Source organism: Anopheles aquasalis, chromosome 3 (genome assembly GCF_943734665.1).
Source record: "Anopheles aquasalis chromosome 3, idAnoAquaMG_Q_19, whole genome shotgun sequence".
Lineage (NCBI taxonomy): Eukaryota > Metazoa > Arthropoda > Insecta > Diptera > Culicidae > Anopheles > Anopheles aquasalis.
In genome coordinates, this window is record NC_064878.1 from 55,495,997 (window position 1) to 55,512,763 (window position 16,767).

The window sequence follows — 16,767 nt, forward strand, 5'->3', positions numbered from 1 at the left end:
TCTTGCCAATGCTGAGGCTGCTGCTGTTGCTGCTGGTTGGTAGTTCAGTAACAAGAATGTTCTGCAAAATCGATTCAACGTTCGAAAGTGGCGTATCCTCTATCTCTGGTATCTGGTATCTTTATATTGCCTTTCAGTACACTCGTATGGGAGTAAACAATGGCTTGCCATATCTTATCATGTATTGCATTCCAATATTTACCAAGCGTTTTACGTAAATTGCACACGAGTGTAGAAAGTTGCTGACGCCTTCGCAAGCCGTCTGCCTGCTGCTGGTCTGCACATTCTGCTATCGATCCTCAGCCAATCGGCCTTAGTGAGGGCCACAAAACTACTCGCCTCGAATGCGGTATTTCCCCTCGTGTGTCGTGTCTCGATTTCCTCGTGATCGTGGCATCTCACGATCACCTGATGGCGATGAGTCACCCGGTCTTCATCCCATCATGTCCAAGCGCAAGACAACGACCGGTGGTCATAACTGCCACATCGCAAAGAAATACTCTCTTTGTCGGATGGTCGAGAATCTCGCTCGGCCGTGCCCGCAGAGGAGAGCAACAACTCACAAAGAACGGCGATAAGAAGATCAAACCAGTTTCTTGATGCGTTCAGGACTTGCCTTCTTGGCCGGCTGTAGCACGCGCTTCCGCATAGCTACCACCCCAGTCCGTTGGTCCCTATTCTTCGTTTGCGCGAGAGAAAGGCGCTCCGGATTTCTGCAGGCCCGGGGCTCCCTAGCCAATGACTCAGAGTGGCCACGGGGTGCGGAGCTACGCGATTCGATTGCCGCGCAGCGTGGTAAGCGTGCACAAGAAATCGCACGCATCGGTGTCGCTGCCTTTTTGTTTTGCAGTTTTATTCAAATGCGACGAGAGGGTACGTGACTGTTTTGTGCAGTATCAGCACAATCAGAGCTGCCCCCCCCCCCCCCCCCCCCACGGGGGCTATGGATCAAGGAGGGGAAAGAGGGTGGGTTTGTTATAACAGCTGATTGCAACCCAATGATGGCAGTAAATGCCGCCTGCACCAGCAGTAAAGGGAGGGTATGGGGGGATGTTCCGTCAACAACGCGCGACCTTTTCGGTAAGGCCGGTATGCGATTCTGGCCTGTCTCTTACCGACGAACGCATTGCTAGCATTCTAGTGCTGTGAGGAAGGCCATCTCGATTACGATCCTGTGTTTCTGCCGATCAAAGTGTCCAATGAATACCGTGGGTTTTTGGGATCATTCATTTCTTTCGCACACACGAAGCCGAAGAATTAAAAGCTGTAACACGCTGCCCATTTCTAAACGCATAATACAGAACATATATTTATTACCTATCGCCAATGGGCGTATTCATTTGTACAGTTCAACAGTAAAATATAAGAGCTCTCTGGTTCGCCTTTCGATAGTGAGTATTTTAATGAGTGACGCCGTCGGTTAGAAAGACACGATGAACCGCAGCTTTGCCTTTCAAAGGCTTGTTGCACATGGGGCACTTTTTGGAGATCTGGAGTATGTTTGAAATGCATTCACGGCAGAACAGGTGGCCGCAGTTGGTCGAATATGGTTCCTTTGGCGCCAGCGGTTCATAACATACGGGGCAGATAATCCTCGGGGGAGAAGCAGCAGGTACGTTTGGTGCTGCTGCTGCTGCTGGCGGTGAGCTCGCGGTGACCGATGGGTTGCGGTTTTCTTGTTCAGATACACTTCGCCCCTGTCCCGGGGGAGTTGTCGTCTCGAAGTTAAGACGGTTCCGGAGAAGATGTTGCCTGACTCCCGGGAACGGGCCGGGTATGGAAACGTCACTTAGGTCGACTGTTGCCACTATCGGGGGGTGCGCGATAGCCGGTGCGTTGCGGTATTGTAGATCGGAATCATTGTGCCCCCTGCCTTCGGCCAGACGCATACGGATCTGCCGGCGATACTGTTCGTAGCCATCCGGCGCCGGGCCGGGTGTGGGAACGTTGCTGAGATCGACGAAATCCACCGGTGATCGGTTGGATTTTATTCTTTGCCGGCGTTGGATGCGCTGATTCCCTCCCGCCGCGTTCGATGTTTCATCGTCCGAGGATAGCGTGATGACCGGGGGAGGTGTGCTTTCCACGATGAGGACAGAATCGTCGCCCGGGATTTCGTTCACCATCGCAACATCAAGCTCTTCCGGGGTGGCTGGGATCGTAGCATCGCTGTCGTCGTCTTTATCCATTTTCTGCTAATCTGCTGGAGCCAGGGAACAAAACACGCCAGACAAACTTAGAGAGCAGCCCGGAATTTACGGGAAAACACGGAATAACGGAAAATTGTCCGGAAAAACACGTTGGAAAAGGCTGGGAATTCGAGTTTGGCGGAAAAAATTGGGATCTGTCAAAACAGTGCGCTGTCAAAATCCCGGCACAGTGAGCGAGTGTTGCTGCGATGGAGGCCATATTTGAAAATCACAATTGGCGCGTTATTCGGAATTTAAGTAAATTTATTTTGGTGAAACCTGTCTTGCTCAATTGTCTACTAATGAAGTTAATTAAAAATATATTCAATAAAAATACTGCGATGCTTTTCGAAGTGCAAATTGGGCCTAACGGGGCAGAAACGAGAGAGCTTTAACAGTTGAAAAATATGCTCTTCACTTTTATCGTAACCATTAAAAGTTCTCCCACTCTCGACAAAAAAGACTCGACCATAAAGTCCTTGTTGTCTCGACAATGCCTCCGCTATGAGATTGCGTTAAATTCTAAACATAAACCACTACCACCCGTGATGAGCAAAAAAGGGGAACCTTGCCCGTGATGTTACATGTGCGCGGCTATTAGATCTGGCTGTCTGCAATGGCGATGCATCAGCCTCGTTTAAAAGATCTTCAGCCATGCCATCCTAACACTAATTACCCTTGTATGGCATCATGCGGAAACTTGAATGCGTCCTTGCATTCCTATGGGCTGCAAACATGGCCTCGGTATGCTACGCACCGTGTATACTTATGTCACGACTTCAGCATATGTAACGCCGACGGTGCTAATGAGTATGCTTGTCGTCCCCCCGAAGGTTGCGGAGACAAACACGCATCACTTTTGATGACTGCTTTTATTTAATTGAATGTATGATGAAGTGACTAGCGCTAGAAGGAGGCTGTCGTTCCCAAGCTTTCCTGGCTTCCTTTCACCTTTCCGTGTAAAGATACAACCATGCCAAACGGGTAAATTTGCTCGCACCCTCCGGGGGTCCTGTTTGAAGAAAAGATTCACTTTTCATGCAGGCAACGAACCTGCTCCATTCGGTGCATTCGGTGCACTATCAAACCGAAGAAGCGACCGGAAAGATAATCTCTCCGACCTCAGCAACGTCGTTTAACCGGTTCTCTAGCGCACGGCCACAGCACATAGGTAAAGCCATTAGCTTGACCGGGGTGTATAGGGGGTGCTGGCACCATCGAAAGGGTTTTATCGCCAATTCCGGCCTGTCTGCAAGTGACCTTAAACCGAGAGGGAAATCGTGTCCACCGAGTTCTACGCCGTAGCACCGTGAATGGCGTGGTGCTGCGGGGAAGTTCACTTTCTTTCAACACATTTTCACAATTTTAAAGCGCCTGAAGTGCAATTGCCACCGTTAAGCGAGGGCATCCTCTTTCTTTCTAATGCAATTTATGTTGTGAAGTTAGTATCCAACGTACCGTCCTTTGCGTCATTGTTGCGCTTGTACGGTTCCAACCCTCTGGCCGTTACACAATTTTGCATCACTCGCCGAGCCAGTCGAGTCGAGTCCGCGAACCGGACCTGGACCGAGGACGCTGGTAAGCTGGTGAATCATGCCCATATCAACCGTAAACTACCGTCCGTGATGTCCGTGGTGCAAGTTTCAAAATATGGACCACCTGACGCACACCCGGGACCACCGAGACCCGGAGACACCGACACCGACGAAGTGATTTGAGGAAGATTACATAAAACGAAGAGGCCCGTTCCCACCCCACCCGTGCCTTCGGGGTTTTACCTAGCCCGACTCGAAATTCTGGTTTAAGAAACTGGCGCAAAAGACCGCCACCAACAGTGACACAAGCACATGGCATCAGATTGGATCGAATCTAATCGTCTGCAAACCGCACATGCCGGTTGCGGTGTAGTATGGCACCAGTGTCGGAAATTCCTCGGTCAACTCCTCTAATTGTCTCCCACCAGTACCAGTACCCAGCGATCATTATCTCTCTATGTTGTTCTCTCAGTAAGAGTGAAAATGAAACCGAAACGATCACCGGCACCAGGGGTCACCGATGAAACGGGGGTTCCGGTGGGAAGAAAGCGCCCCCTTCGCTCCTGTGGGCGTGGAAAATCTTCTGTTTGGCTACCGTGCATTGTGTATAGATGTTGCACCAAGGGCTGGTTTGCTGAGAGAAAAGACAATTCTGGGAAGCAATATATGACGCCGAAGCAACAATGGGGTATATGCCGGCGGATGAAGATAATGTCTGGAACGGAACCTTATGCGAACCGGGGTTCGGTGAGGTTGTGACCCCCCGCCTGTAACATGAACAAATAGCTTCGCGGTCTAAGCTTTTTTTTATAGAATTCCAAGTGAACATGGAGTGGGTGCTTTTGGTTTAAAACATGCTTCCTATAACGCTTGCAGATCCGTTTCGTTATTTTTTACTAACCATAAATTACTACCACCAGTTCTCGGTTTCAAGGAAGAACATGATACAGCAGGAAATTTCAAACTAAAACAGAAATCATAGAGCTACACTCTGTGAACTCCCCTTTTCCGTTACCAACAGGCAGCTTCAGCATCTTGCTCATCCCTCTATCACCGTCACCAACACCATCCAGTAAACGGATTCGCATTCTAAACACGATCTTCTCCTCCTCTTGGGGTTATTCGCCTCCCTTTCTTTGCAGAAACTGTACGCGGCTGGAGAAGGAACTCGCTGGTGCCCGTGAACATGCTAATTTTTATCACAAATTGTGAACCGTAAATCCCCAGCGCTGATGCTACTCCGGTAAACGAGCACGCGCGAGTCAACTTTGTGTCAGTGAGATCGGAAGTCGAAAAGTGTTATTAAAACTCGTTGCGTTCGGCTGGAAAGTGCCGAAAAAAGGAAGAAATTAGAAAAAGAAAGCCACGCAAACGTGGGCCATCATCATTTGAAATGTGTTTACGGTAATGTGGTTGGCAGTTGGAAGTGAGAATAAAGTGAGTGTGATCCAAGCGAGCTGCGTGTGTCGTGCTGCTTAAACAACAACAGTGATTACTTTCAGTGCAGAAGTTAGTACGACTACGACGAGAGAGCCCTTGGGTTTGGATTGTGTGCTTCATAGAACTAGATCGTGCGGATTTCGTTGGCCGTTACCTGTTACTGGACCTTCGGACGCGTTAAGTTCAACCTTCAAAATGGGGTAAGTTACTCTCCGTATGGTTAGCACCGTTAAGAGAAGAGATGTTGGCATCTTTATTTTTTTGCTTCTTACATGGTGTATGAACGTGCAGTTCGGAGAATACTAGAACGTGTGTCGTCAACTCACATATGGTGCTGGCCGCTTGTCACGGGGACCACTTTTGCTTCGCTCATGCGTGTATCACATCAAATGCGGCACGCCAGACCTTCAGACATCCATTTGGTTCGTACGCCCGTTTGGTGACTCAGATCCGTCGCAGGTTGAGCAGTTGGCTTTGAACTAGATACTCTGAGTACCTTAGTAGGCCTCTTGCGGCACGACGGTGTGCTTCGATTCGTTCGATCATTCCGATGAGAAACAACGTTCACCTCAAGGTCCGTTGTGTTGCGTCGATTGCGAAGAGAAGCTCACGACAATGCCACTAAAAGGATCCAAAACGTTCTCTCCCATTTAATCTATGCAAATCGGTCAGATCGGTCACCACGAAATGACACTCGCCAGTGAAGAGAGATGTGTTTCTGCTACATCCCACTGCGCGAGATGTGCTAATAAGCACCGTAATCCCACACACGACCACACGGCGACTCCATTCGCTCCATACCATTCCGGGCACGTTCTGGAACCCGCAGAATTGACAATTCCGTTAGTCCGAGACGTCCCATTCCACCACCGCACCGGGCAAACGCTTCCCGTTTTGAGGTCACATCCAAGCGAGATTCGTGGTCCAATGGGGTTGTCCACCCCCCCGCTCGCAGGAAAACGTAATCCCGTTTTTTGAGTTGACTCGCGTTTTGCTTTGTTTCGTGCCGCGACTGCGACGAAGTTTTAGTTTAAATTTCGACCATTTCATCGATTTTTTGAAAGTGGGCCACAAACCAACCAGCCAACCAGCAGAACCAATCGAATTTGGTTCCGACTCGTTTCGGAACCTCGTTCCCTCCCTCTCAGTCAGTCATTCAGTTACCACAATCCGGTTCCCTGGAGTTTTGGGTTGTTGTCGTCGACTTTGACCTTCTGCCGCTGCTGGTGTGCGGAGGGCTCGCTCGGTTGGTGGATAACCGGATTTCAGCCCGATCACCGGACGGTCACCGCTCCATCATCATTCATGTCCAGCACGACGGTGGCACGTGAAAAATGCATCGTAGGCGGTGCATTCCTACACCTTTCTCGGCGACAGACGTGTATTCGTAGAGTCACTACACAGTGGCCCCAAGCGCGCCTCGGTTTCGATGACACACCACCGATGGCTCATCAGTCGCTGGAGCCCTCTTCTCCGTCAAGTGAAAGTCCCGCTCCCGGAGCTTGTAGTGTTTGTGATCTTGGTACCTCGCCGTGATCGCGCTGGTTGTACTTCCCCCCGTTTTCGGAAGGACATTTGAGGGCTCCATGAATCAGACAATCGCGACGAGCGTGACCTTAGCTCGAAGCTGAGGTGCTGAAAGGGTTGGAACCCATTCTCGACTCCGAATATACGATCACACATCAGCTGATCAACTTAATGGCCACCGCAAGATCGATTGCGTGCGTGCGCGCGCTCGGGGAGTATGTGATTGAAACCTTGAAATGAATTTTACCCGCCCCCGGACCCACTTAACGACTCGCTCAGTGCCACCAGTGTTTGGATTCATTTCAGGGCTTCAAATTGTCCAACCTTTATGATTCCGGCCTTCTGTCTTGAGTGGTACCGGGCACCAGCTAAGCGCCAAGAGTGCAATGATCACTCACTGCTTGCTTAATAGCATAAGTGGATTGTATTTAGGCAATCGATGCAGCGCCAACAATGAAAGGACACTCGTGTTGATGTGGAATTAATGCCAAAAGGTTGCCCCTACCCCTCGTTTTGGTTCATCAGAGAATTGTGCAATCGATTCGCGGATCGCAGACGATCGTTGGGAGTCACACTGTTTGTCTGATTAATTTGCATGCTGCAGGGCACGGGCGGGGACAGTAAAAGCAGCAAAACAAACCGCACGGCACAGAGACGCACCGACAGCGCCAGCGCCAGGGGAGGAAGTAAATATATGCTTTATCATGATGACCGGCGCCCAACAGAGAGCGAGAGAGAGGTCCACGATTTGCGTGCGCTTGCGTCCGGATCAGCTACGCGTGATCGTGCCTCACAATGTACACGAATGGTTCGGATGGTGCTGAAATCGAAAATATAATGAAAAGTGAAATTTCACACGTGCTTTCGCCACCACGTGCTTTTGCTTTTCGTGTGCCCCGCTCACGAGCGTGGAACGTGGATGGATTCCTCAAAACCTCTGGTTCGTTGCCAGGTCTGGAACGCCCTTTTCCGATTATTATTTTAAAGAAACCTCTCAAGCTCAAGCCAAACAGCAGGGCAGGGCGTGTGTTGTCTAAACAGAGGAGTGAACGAGGCCCCCAGTAGCTGGGATACCCGTAGCTGGGCTCCCGGGTCACATTAGATGCCGTCGTCATCAACCGGGAATGATGTAAATGATGTTGAGCAACACCTACTCTGTGAGCGAGCGGCCCAGAGAGTGTAACGAGTGTTTCCTCCCCGGATTCTCCTCCTCTTCATCCAAAAACTAACGCCCAATTCGCGAATCCCCATCTCCACAATGGCTAAGCATGTCCATTTGATTAATCGGCCATTTTTCGAGCGTGTCTTTGGATCCGAAACCTTAACAACCTTTCACCGGCCCAAACCGTTGGCCCAACCTGGCTGAAGCAATTTGTTTTGGGGTGCCTGGGCATCGCAATCGGAAGGTTTCTATTCGTAAATCTATCTTGCTCACGGTTGCAATCGAAGCTCTGGTTCTCTAGAGGCCGAACCGAAGCTATTATCCGCGCACGATTCGGTGGCTGTCTACTCAAGGGGCGCAAGGGGTTCATATTTGAGATCGTCCGGGTTGGAAGCGCTTCCGGGCGAATGAAATGGAAATGGACACCACGACCGTTTGGTATCGTGATAGGATTTGGAAAGGCCAGCAATGGTGAAGGCCGTTTTCATTCCGGTGCCCAGTGTCTGGAGGGTTTTTGGCAGCATGCAGCTCTTTGGGCTTTCGCCTTTTCCGCGTTAGGGACAACTCTTTACACACTTTTTTTGTTTATGAAGGAGGGACAGAAGGAATTGGCATCATTAATAATTGATTGTGGACGAACTCAAAGCCATCAAGCTACTCTTAAAGAGCTGCTGCGAAGATCATACCGATTAGTGTCCACGATCGGAATCGATGATTCGCTCGGGGGCTTTTTGCTCGGGAGCTGGGGGACCCCCAAAAACTCGAGTCCCCCACCAACAACTGCTGTGCCTTTGTGCCTCGACGATCTTGTGTCTTACAGTACCACAATCCTATACATTTTCTTCTAATTTATCACCAAAATAAGCGAGATTTCGTGGTGCAAGAGAGGTAACGGAATTTTTAATGATGTTTTGTTTCGCTTTCGCACCAAAGAGTGAGCGAGAAAAAGGTTCACAATTGCATACCCTTAGGCGCAATGTTTCTCTCCTCCTAGATGTGTGCAATTGTTTACGCTGAAATGCTTCGCTGAATGAAACGTTGAATTGGCCGTTATTCTGGGATTTCGCATTTTTATAAAATTGTGGTTCCTTTTAACAGTGGCACACAGTTCTCTGCTTTTATTTATTTTCTTCTTCTCTCCTACTAATCATCTTTGATAGGAGGAGCTTTGTTAGATCCTCTAGCTTTACAGTATGCACTTATGAAGGCTCCCATTGAAGTCATGTAGAGCAGCTAGCAATTGGCATTCATTCTCATTGGTGATGATAAGAAAGGAATCCTCTGAGAAACTGTCAACCACACCAGTCAAGACGCGCTGCCAAATGGCCAAGAAGCACGCGGATGGATAGCATGCACGGAACTGGTTTCCTGGCTGTCGCTCTTATCGGTACATAATTGAGCGCACCGGTGACGCGATAGCTTATCACCGCGTCGAGTCGCCCTTCGGGACATGATTAATCGGTTTTAATACGGTGAACGCGAGCAAGCGACAAGGCCACGAGGGCTTATTAGCATCTGATCGAGGCACCGAGCCGTAAAGGGCCACTTTTCCGACAAGACACGAAGGAACGAATACCACACAATAACCCGTTCTCGTTGCCAGCTTTGGAATTTCTCTCAGCGGAACGCGATAAGACCACTCGCGGCTCTCAAAATGCATTCCACGTTGGTCGCAGGCCCTTCTTCGAGCACCTTGCTTTAGCATCTTATGATTTACAATCCCCCTCTCCACACTGGGACTCGGCGTGGCGTGGCTTGGCGTGGGCTAAATGCAAAAAGGTTATGTGGCCATCGGCCATCATTCCCGAACGCAGCCGGTGGCGATGCTTTCCCCGTCGCGGTGGTCTCTCGGGCTCACGAAAGTGGGCAGCAGCAGCAGATTATGGTTAGGCTGTTCCGCATTATTTGTATCTAATTGAGTGATCAATTCATTCGGTTCGAACCTGTTGCTCGTCGAGCGGCCACTTATGAAATGATTTCTGGGTTTCGCCCTACCGATCAGCAGAGATGGAACCCTCGGTGATCATTACTATTCACCACACTCGTAATCGTTAGCAGCGGCAACAGCAGCAGCATCATCAACAGCATCAGTACGCAGCGGATTCAACAATACATTGCCTTAATCCGACCTGGCCCTGCCTTGCATCGCATTATCTTCACACACTATAAGCCATGCTGCCGTCGAGTGTCTAAAAACTGACAAAACTTCCCTAAAAAAGCACTTTTCGCACCGCTAACAGATCGCCAAAATCATTCCTCGCTCGCAGGAACGACGCGTTTTTCGGGTTCATCGTCTACTTTAACAGCGCCACTCGTTGAAGTCTTTCGTCCCGAATGGGCGAAGAAGCGAACCTTTTTCGTTTGTCGCCCCAAAAATTCGGCGACATTTTTATCGACGCCACCTTAGATCACCACGTCGGACCGCCTTGTTTCTTTGTCGATAATCAGTGATCGGAGTGAGCATAAATTATGGTAATATACTCACCGGCGCTCCACGAGCAGCGCTGGAGCTATTATGTGCGCGTCGCGTCGAAACCGAAATGACCAAAAAAAAAACTCGCTCCTAATCAACCACGCGTAATCGGCATCGGCCGTGGTATTAGCTTAAACTAAACTCCTATCGACCGACCGACCGACGCGCAGTGCAGCTGATCTTCTTGGGGCGATGATGATATTAGCGATTCGATTGGGTGCCTTTGGTGCGCCCCCCGGGGGGTGGCGGGAATGCACACACGCGCAGGATGAGCTCGCGAGTGATGCAATACCGATACCGTGCGCGATTCGATTTCTTCTTCGATGCCACGGAAATGCTGCCAACATCCGACCCGCCAAGACCCGGTCGGTCGATGACGAAAGATGTGTTAATGAAAAAGTAAATCCCCATTCCAAGCTGTGTATGGCCATTAGTCAGCATGCCAGCAGGACACCACCAGCACATCAATTGTGTTGTGCTTAAGTATGTTTGCGTTGTTGTGCGGCGCATAATGCCACAACAGCAGCATCGGCAGCATCAGCAGCAGCAACAGAAAGAGCGGATTATGCACTGCTATAATGAAGTAATGAGTGAGTCCAGGTCCACAAGGGGGCGGCCGGTAATGTTATTTTATATCATTAAAATCATTATGATGATGGATTGATAAAAAAAAATTGAAAGGAACACATACGAGGAAAGGTCATGAGTACGGGCTGTAGGTGTTGGTTTAAAGATGGGCAGCATCACTGTTGTTTGTGTTGGGCCTTTCTTCGCTTTCCAAACAGATCAACAGTTTACATACATTCTTCGTTTCTGATTACTTCAAAAGCGCAACATAGTGTGCCCTGGTGCGCCTTTAACGGTTGCTAACCAATAAGCCTAAGGCCACTGTGATCTGTGGCCCTTTTTTTATTGGGGGGGGGGGGGGAAATCTATTTTTAAACAAATCGCCATCGCCCGATAAGCCCCTAATCAGCATCATCTGACGTGATCTATCGGCATAATGATAGGGATCGAAATTGATTAGCGTGCTGATCGAAACTGTTGCTTTCCACTGATTCAAAGGTTCCGTTTCGGGTGTGCCAGTTCCAATCAGTAATCCGAAGCTTATCATTCCTCCTCCTGTACCGGCGAATGGGCTTCACTCGGGAACCGTTAATTTGGTTACTGTTTCCCTCCCCCGGGGGGGCAGTGCCCAAACCGTTTATCCAATTTATGTCGCCACGTTCACGATGCCGTCAATTTCACAAACGTTTTCTCACTTCCCTTACCGAACCGCACCGGGTTTTGTCGCTTGCGTTGATTGAATTTCGATCCACCGCGATCCAAACAACGCTCCAAACGACGCTTTTCCTTCCTGTACCTTAGACGCAAGTATGCGAGATGCAGGAACAACGCTACCGTGATAAATTTTCTTTTCACGTTTTCTCGCGAGCACCCTTTCCCCGAGGGTGCCGGTCGTGATGGGTGCCTGGACAGCATGATGTTCCCGCTTTCCCAAGGCCAGTCTGCAACCGGTTGATAATTTATATTTTCTTCAACTGCGGTCATATTAAAATTTTAAAAACCAAAAAGCCTTATGTGGAAAACACAACAAGCTACAGCACATGACCCACCCCGGGAGGGTTCCCCACGAACGGTGTCACGATGATCATGATTTATGGAACGGACCGCCGGTTGACGGAGCAGACAGGTGCTTGTGGTTTGTAGTTTTCGAGAGAGAGAGAGATTGAAATTCATCTATTAAAACGTCCACGCGACATCCTTCCTTCCGCTCGGCGTTTGGGCAACAATGTGTGTCCATCGTCCATTGACTCCCGGGGTACGGCGATTGTATGCAAACAGACATACACGCGGACCGAATGCTGTTGCAACCTTTTTGGTGACATTTGCTAACTCTGTGTGTCGTTTCGCTTTGTCGCCTTATTGAAGCTGCTTCTTTTGGAATGACATTTGTGACTGAGGACAAGAGAGCTCTGCAGAGAGATTGACGGAACGGGAATTTATCTTGCTTAGTGGTCAGCTGGTTTGAGTGGTGCTTTCCTTCCTTCCTCTCGCGGCGTTGATGCTTTTGACGACTTTTCCGGTACGTTAGAAAAGGTGGAGAGGGGAAAAGGTGGCGGAACAATTCAATTAATTAACTCTTCGGACCCAAGGTTGCAGGGAAAACTTTACACCGAGTCGCAACGAGCTCTCTCCTCTAGCGGTTGCGGTGTTGAGGTGTTAAGTAAACACATTTTTGACGGCGGGAAGGAACTTAGTTTCAATCAGGAAATCTGACTTCATGAAAAGACCCATAAAAAAACACATGCGCGCGGCTATTTCGCTTTCGCTACGTAAGAGTGCCAAAAAAGCAGAGTTTTCTCCAAAAAAAGATCGATTAAAATAAAGCGAGCGAATACACTGCCGCTTTGCTTTAACGAAGCACAATTGGAGTTGATTGAGGCGTGTGTTTCGCCTGTTTGGCGTTCTGAATGACTCCGAAACACACAAAACGATTCGCAAACGGAGGCAAACGATTCACGGCCCGGCGGCGATTATCGCGGCGGAACACAAATTGTTCCGATCTTGTGGCACAATTCTGGGCACCAGCAACGGTAGCTAAGCCGTAAAGTCTGCCTGTTTGTCTGTTTGTCTGTTCTTTTGATCCAATCGTTTCTTATGTCGTTGCTTATTCTCTTTCTTTCGTCCGCCTTTTTTTGTTTGGTGTCGTTTCTTTTGAATGCCAGCATACATTCTCTTCCAGAACGGGCGTCTTAACGGGCAGAAGCTTGGTGGAACATTATTAAATCCCGCTCGCGTGTTTTGTGCAAAATGATAATGTCGGGAACGGGAACCAAGAAAAATAAAAACCGGATCGTTCCGGAGTAGCAGTTTGCTCGAGCATTATCGAGACAACAGCAGCGAGGTGTTGTATTCGTTTCGTCGCCGCTGCGTCGGTGTATATGGTTTGTTTTGATGATCTTTCGCGTTAGTGGATCAAACCGAGTGATCTTTACGGCACTAACACTTTAAACCATTTTATCGAGCAAGATGTTTGGGATGGAACTCGACATTATGGTTGAATTTAAAGGACTTTTTATCCTCTCTCTCTCTCTGTTCGGTTCAGTTTTGTTGGCGAAACTTTTACGGTCCGTTTTAAACGACCAACCTGGTGCTCTCATATAACTCGAACGTCTTTATTGCTCTCCGTATCATTCACATTCGCGCATCCGTTCGCCATTTTGTACGAAAAATAAGTGATCGCTCGAAATCGAATCCAAAGGCCCTCTTATGCCTCGACAGTGACTGTTAGCATCCATTGTCTGAATCATGGCCACGGAATGGCATCAATGATATCATACCAGAATGAATGCGCCAGAGCTTGAGATCGAGCGAAACACCAGCAGCAGCACCAGAACAAACTCACGATCTTGTGCTACATGTTGCTTCTTCACTTGATGCCGCAGCTTTTTCCACAAACAAATCGTGAAACGTTGTTTTCTCCGTTCCGCGAAACATCGCCAACCCACTAGAATGTTGTTGTTGACAGCATAAAAAACGTCAACCTGCGGTAGAATGCTTATGAAACACGTAGAGGAAGGAATTCTAGGCGCGACTGTGCGCGCGCGCCTCCCTTAACACACATCACGTACGAATGCACTCGGATGACTCGGTGGCTCGCATTCGATCCCTCTGCCTCGTTGAGCAGTGATCGAATCGAACGATTTTTTGAATAAAAATTCTAATCTCCCCAGTGACAACGCCACGATGATCAGGATGGCGATGCGATTTGCTCATTCGGTTGCTTTGTTTACATTCGCTCCGTTCCTCCGTTTAATTAAGGAAGGCCGTGCGGTGCGTTGCTAACGTGACAATACCCCGTTACGCCAGTGGGCTCCTCCAAGGGGTTTTTATGAGCGTATCTTCCACGCGGCTCCATGATCCTCGGAATATGGAGAGAATGACAGGTATTTTTAGCGACAATCGTGCTCCTCTCCTTCTTCGCACCGCGTAGCGATCACGTTAGTTACCCTTCTGGCTCCCCATTTGGCGCGCGCTATTCGCTCATTTCGCCAAGAGAGTCGCGCGCTCTCTCGTGATGCGAAAGAGTTATACACTCTCTCCGTCGGATCATCACCGCACCACCGTGGTCCGGTCCGGCCGTACGCTCCGTGTCGGTGACGCGTTAAACCGCGAGAGATCTTCACGAGCGACGGTTGTTGGATCGCGCACGTTGATCGTTGGTCTCCTGCTGTGTGTCTGAAGGGAGATCCTCCGTCCCCGTCCGTCCGTCCGTCCGTCCGTCAATCATCTGCTTTGATTTTGCGTTCTGCCCGCGTCCCCGTGTTCCACGTGTGTGGCTGTGTGTTTCTGCGATTTTGTGCGTGCGCCTGAGCGGTCCACTGCTGGTGGTATACTGGTATCGTGTTTGCGTTCAAGGTAACGTTCGGTTGATCAGGATGCTGATCCGAGTTCCGTAGCTGCCTGGCGTAGCTGTTCTTCGGCGTTCTGTTTCTGCGGAAAAGAAACACCAAAAATCCGGTTTTCCCCCCGCCGGACGACGACGACGGCGGCAACCGTTTTCGGGGCGCGCCAGTTCTGCCAGTGGCTGGTTTTAAAGATGGCGTCGTGGAGTGCGCTCGACTGGTGCCGATGACCGTACTGTACCACACACCGGGAGCAACAAACGCGATCCTGTTCCCCGGATGCGCTGGCCGGGCGAGTGTCCTTGGCGAGCGTAGGTTCAATGGAAACGTTCTTTCTCGCTTTCTCTGTCGTGTCGCAGGCAAGAGAAGCGAAGTAGCAGCTGATCGTGATCGTGTGTGGTGAAGTTGTGTCGCCTTTTTTGTGTTTTGTGATAATTGAGAAGAATATCTTGTACTAGTATCTGGTGTGAGGGCCAGAAATTGATGTGCCCGTGTCTGGAGAGGCAAAGATCTCGTTCTCACCGTTAGAGCGAGCTCGCTAAACGATCGTGTCTAGTGTCGATAATTTGGCGCAAATCGGCGTTTTGCGTGCGAATGTGCGTTCGTGTTAACTTACCATGTGTTTGTGTGATTACCACAAACGGCAACAGTTTAATTTTGATGTTTTCGGCCGTTTAATGTACAACAGTTTAGCAGAATTGCATCATTGCTGAACAGACCAACCGATCATCGTGGCAACAATCCAATCGGTGGCTTCAGTATCCGTTTATCGTACATGCGTGTTCCCCTTAATCAACTAGTTCCCCTCGTGGCTACAACGACGTCTTTTAAGGGAACACAACCCCCAAAGGATTTCTGAATGCCTTGCGGACACCATCCTCAATCAGCTGTCCCAATACGGCATCCGGATTGCATTCGTGTTTCGTGTTTCGAATCGCAACTTTTCACTCACCAGCAACCACCAGCACCAGCACCAGCACCAACAGGTAGTGTATCCGTTTTTGGGAATGGAAATGAAATTGAAACCGCAGCGTGAGGACGATGTGATGATTATGCAAGCGCGTGAGCATAACTTGCGCGTCACAAACAGGCCATAAACCAACCGATACCGCTGTTGGTGTCATCGATAAAGGGGTAAATTAACCCCCTAATCGGTGACCGTGCATCCCATCCAACATCCACAAACACCGGGGAATTCTCATAAATCTCCCCAACGGTGCATCCCGCCCCCGAGGAACGCGAGCATCAACATCAAACGGCACCAAATGGCACCTCAACAACGCTCGGCGACGAATACGTTGATTATGCGTTAGCTAATATGTATGGCCTGCGGGGTGACCAGGTGGCCACCTGGATTTGTGAGACCTACCGTGGATGCACAACAGGTGATGCATGCTCCGTTGACAGAGGTTCACACGCAGGGCGCTGTGAAAGTTGGATGCCAGACAGCCGTTTGCCGTTTTTCGGTGAAATCCATCCAGGATATGCAGAACAGTTAGTTCCGTTCGAAGCTCTTGCTTTGTGGGACTTTTTAAATATTCATGCAAGCGAAGTATAATAGTCTGGAATGCGTTATGCGGAGCGGCATCGTGACACCCGAGTGTCACGATTGAATGAAGGATCACTTCCATGGCACAGAGCGGAGTTAATATGTTCCCCTCCAGGAAAAAACGGCAAAGAAATCAAAACTCGCTCGCACCTTTCGTCTAACCCAATGAAGGGGGAGGACTGCTTGAAGCTCCTTGGTAGCTCCTTTCACTGGACTAAACCGCTGCAGCTGCAAAGCGGTTTTTGAAGGTTTTTGGTGAATGTTAGCGCGTTTGACCCACTTGGCCTCTTGGCGGGACCTGCGTGAGGAAAGGCGATTATCGGGCCGGTCTAATACCTGGCCCTGGCTTATACCTTCGAAAACTAGAATCTCTCTCTCTCTCTCGTGCGCTAGTACACATTTAGTGTCAAAATAGAAAGCTTATGTTTACGTTTAACACCTGGCCGTGAAAAGCACACGTGGACGTCAACATGTTCGCTCCTC

At 49.5% G+C, this 16,767-nt stretch overlaps 2 protein-coding genes across 4 annotated transcripts in view; one reads left to right on the forward strand and one right to left on the reverse strand.

Annotated features, from left to right (window-relative positions):
• Window positions 1-16,767, forward strand: part of LOC126576461 (serine-rich adhesin for platelets) — a 54,369-nt gene that overhangs the window by 862 nt on the left and 36,740 nt on the right. For 2 of the 3 annotated variants that reach the window (XM_050237735.1, XM_050237734.1), the window contains exon 2: window positions 4,867-5,364. The gene's annotated coding sequence lies outside the window, so the exon portion shown is untranslated. Of the gene's footprint in view, window positions 1-4,866; window positions 5,365-15,700; window positions 15,722-16,767 lie in introns of those variants that run through there. The other variant, XM_050237736.1, reaches the window with a different exon arrangement.
• Window positions 1,310-2,331, reverse strand: LOC126576474 (uncharacterized). Its single transcript, XM_050237752.1, has one exon. It carries the CDS (start codon window positions 2,187-2,189, stop codon window positions 1,401-1,403), a length of 789 nt encoding a protein of 262 aa, XP_050093709.1. The 5' UTR covers window positions 2,190-2,331; the 3' UTR covers window positions 1,310-1,400.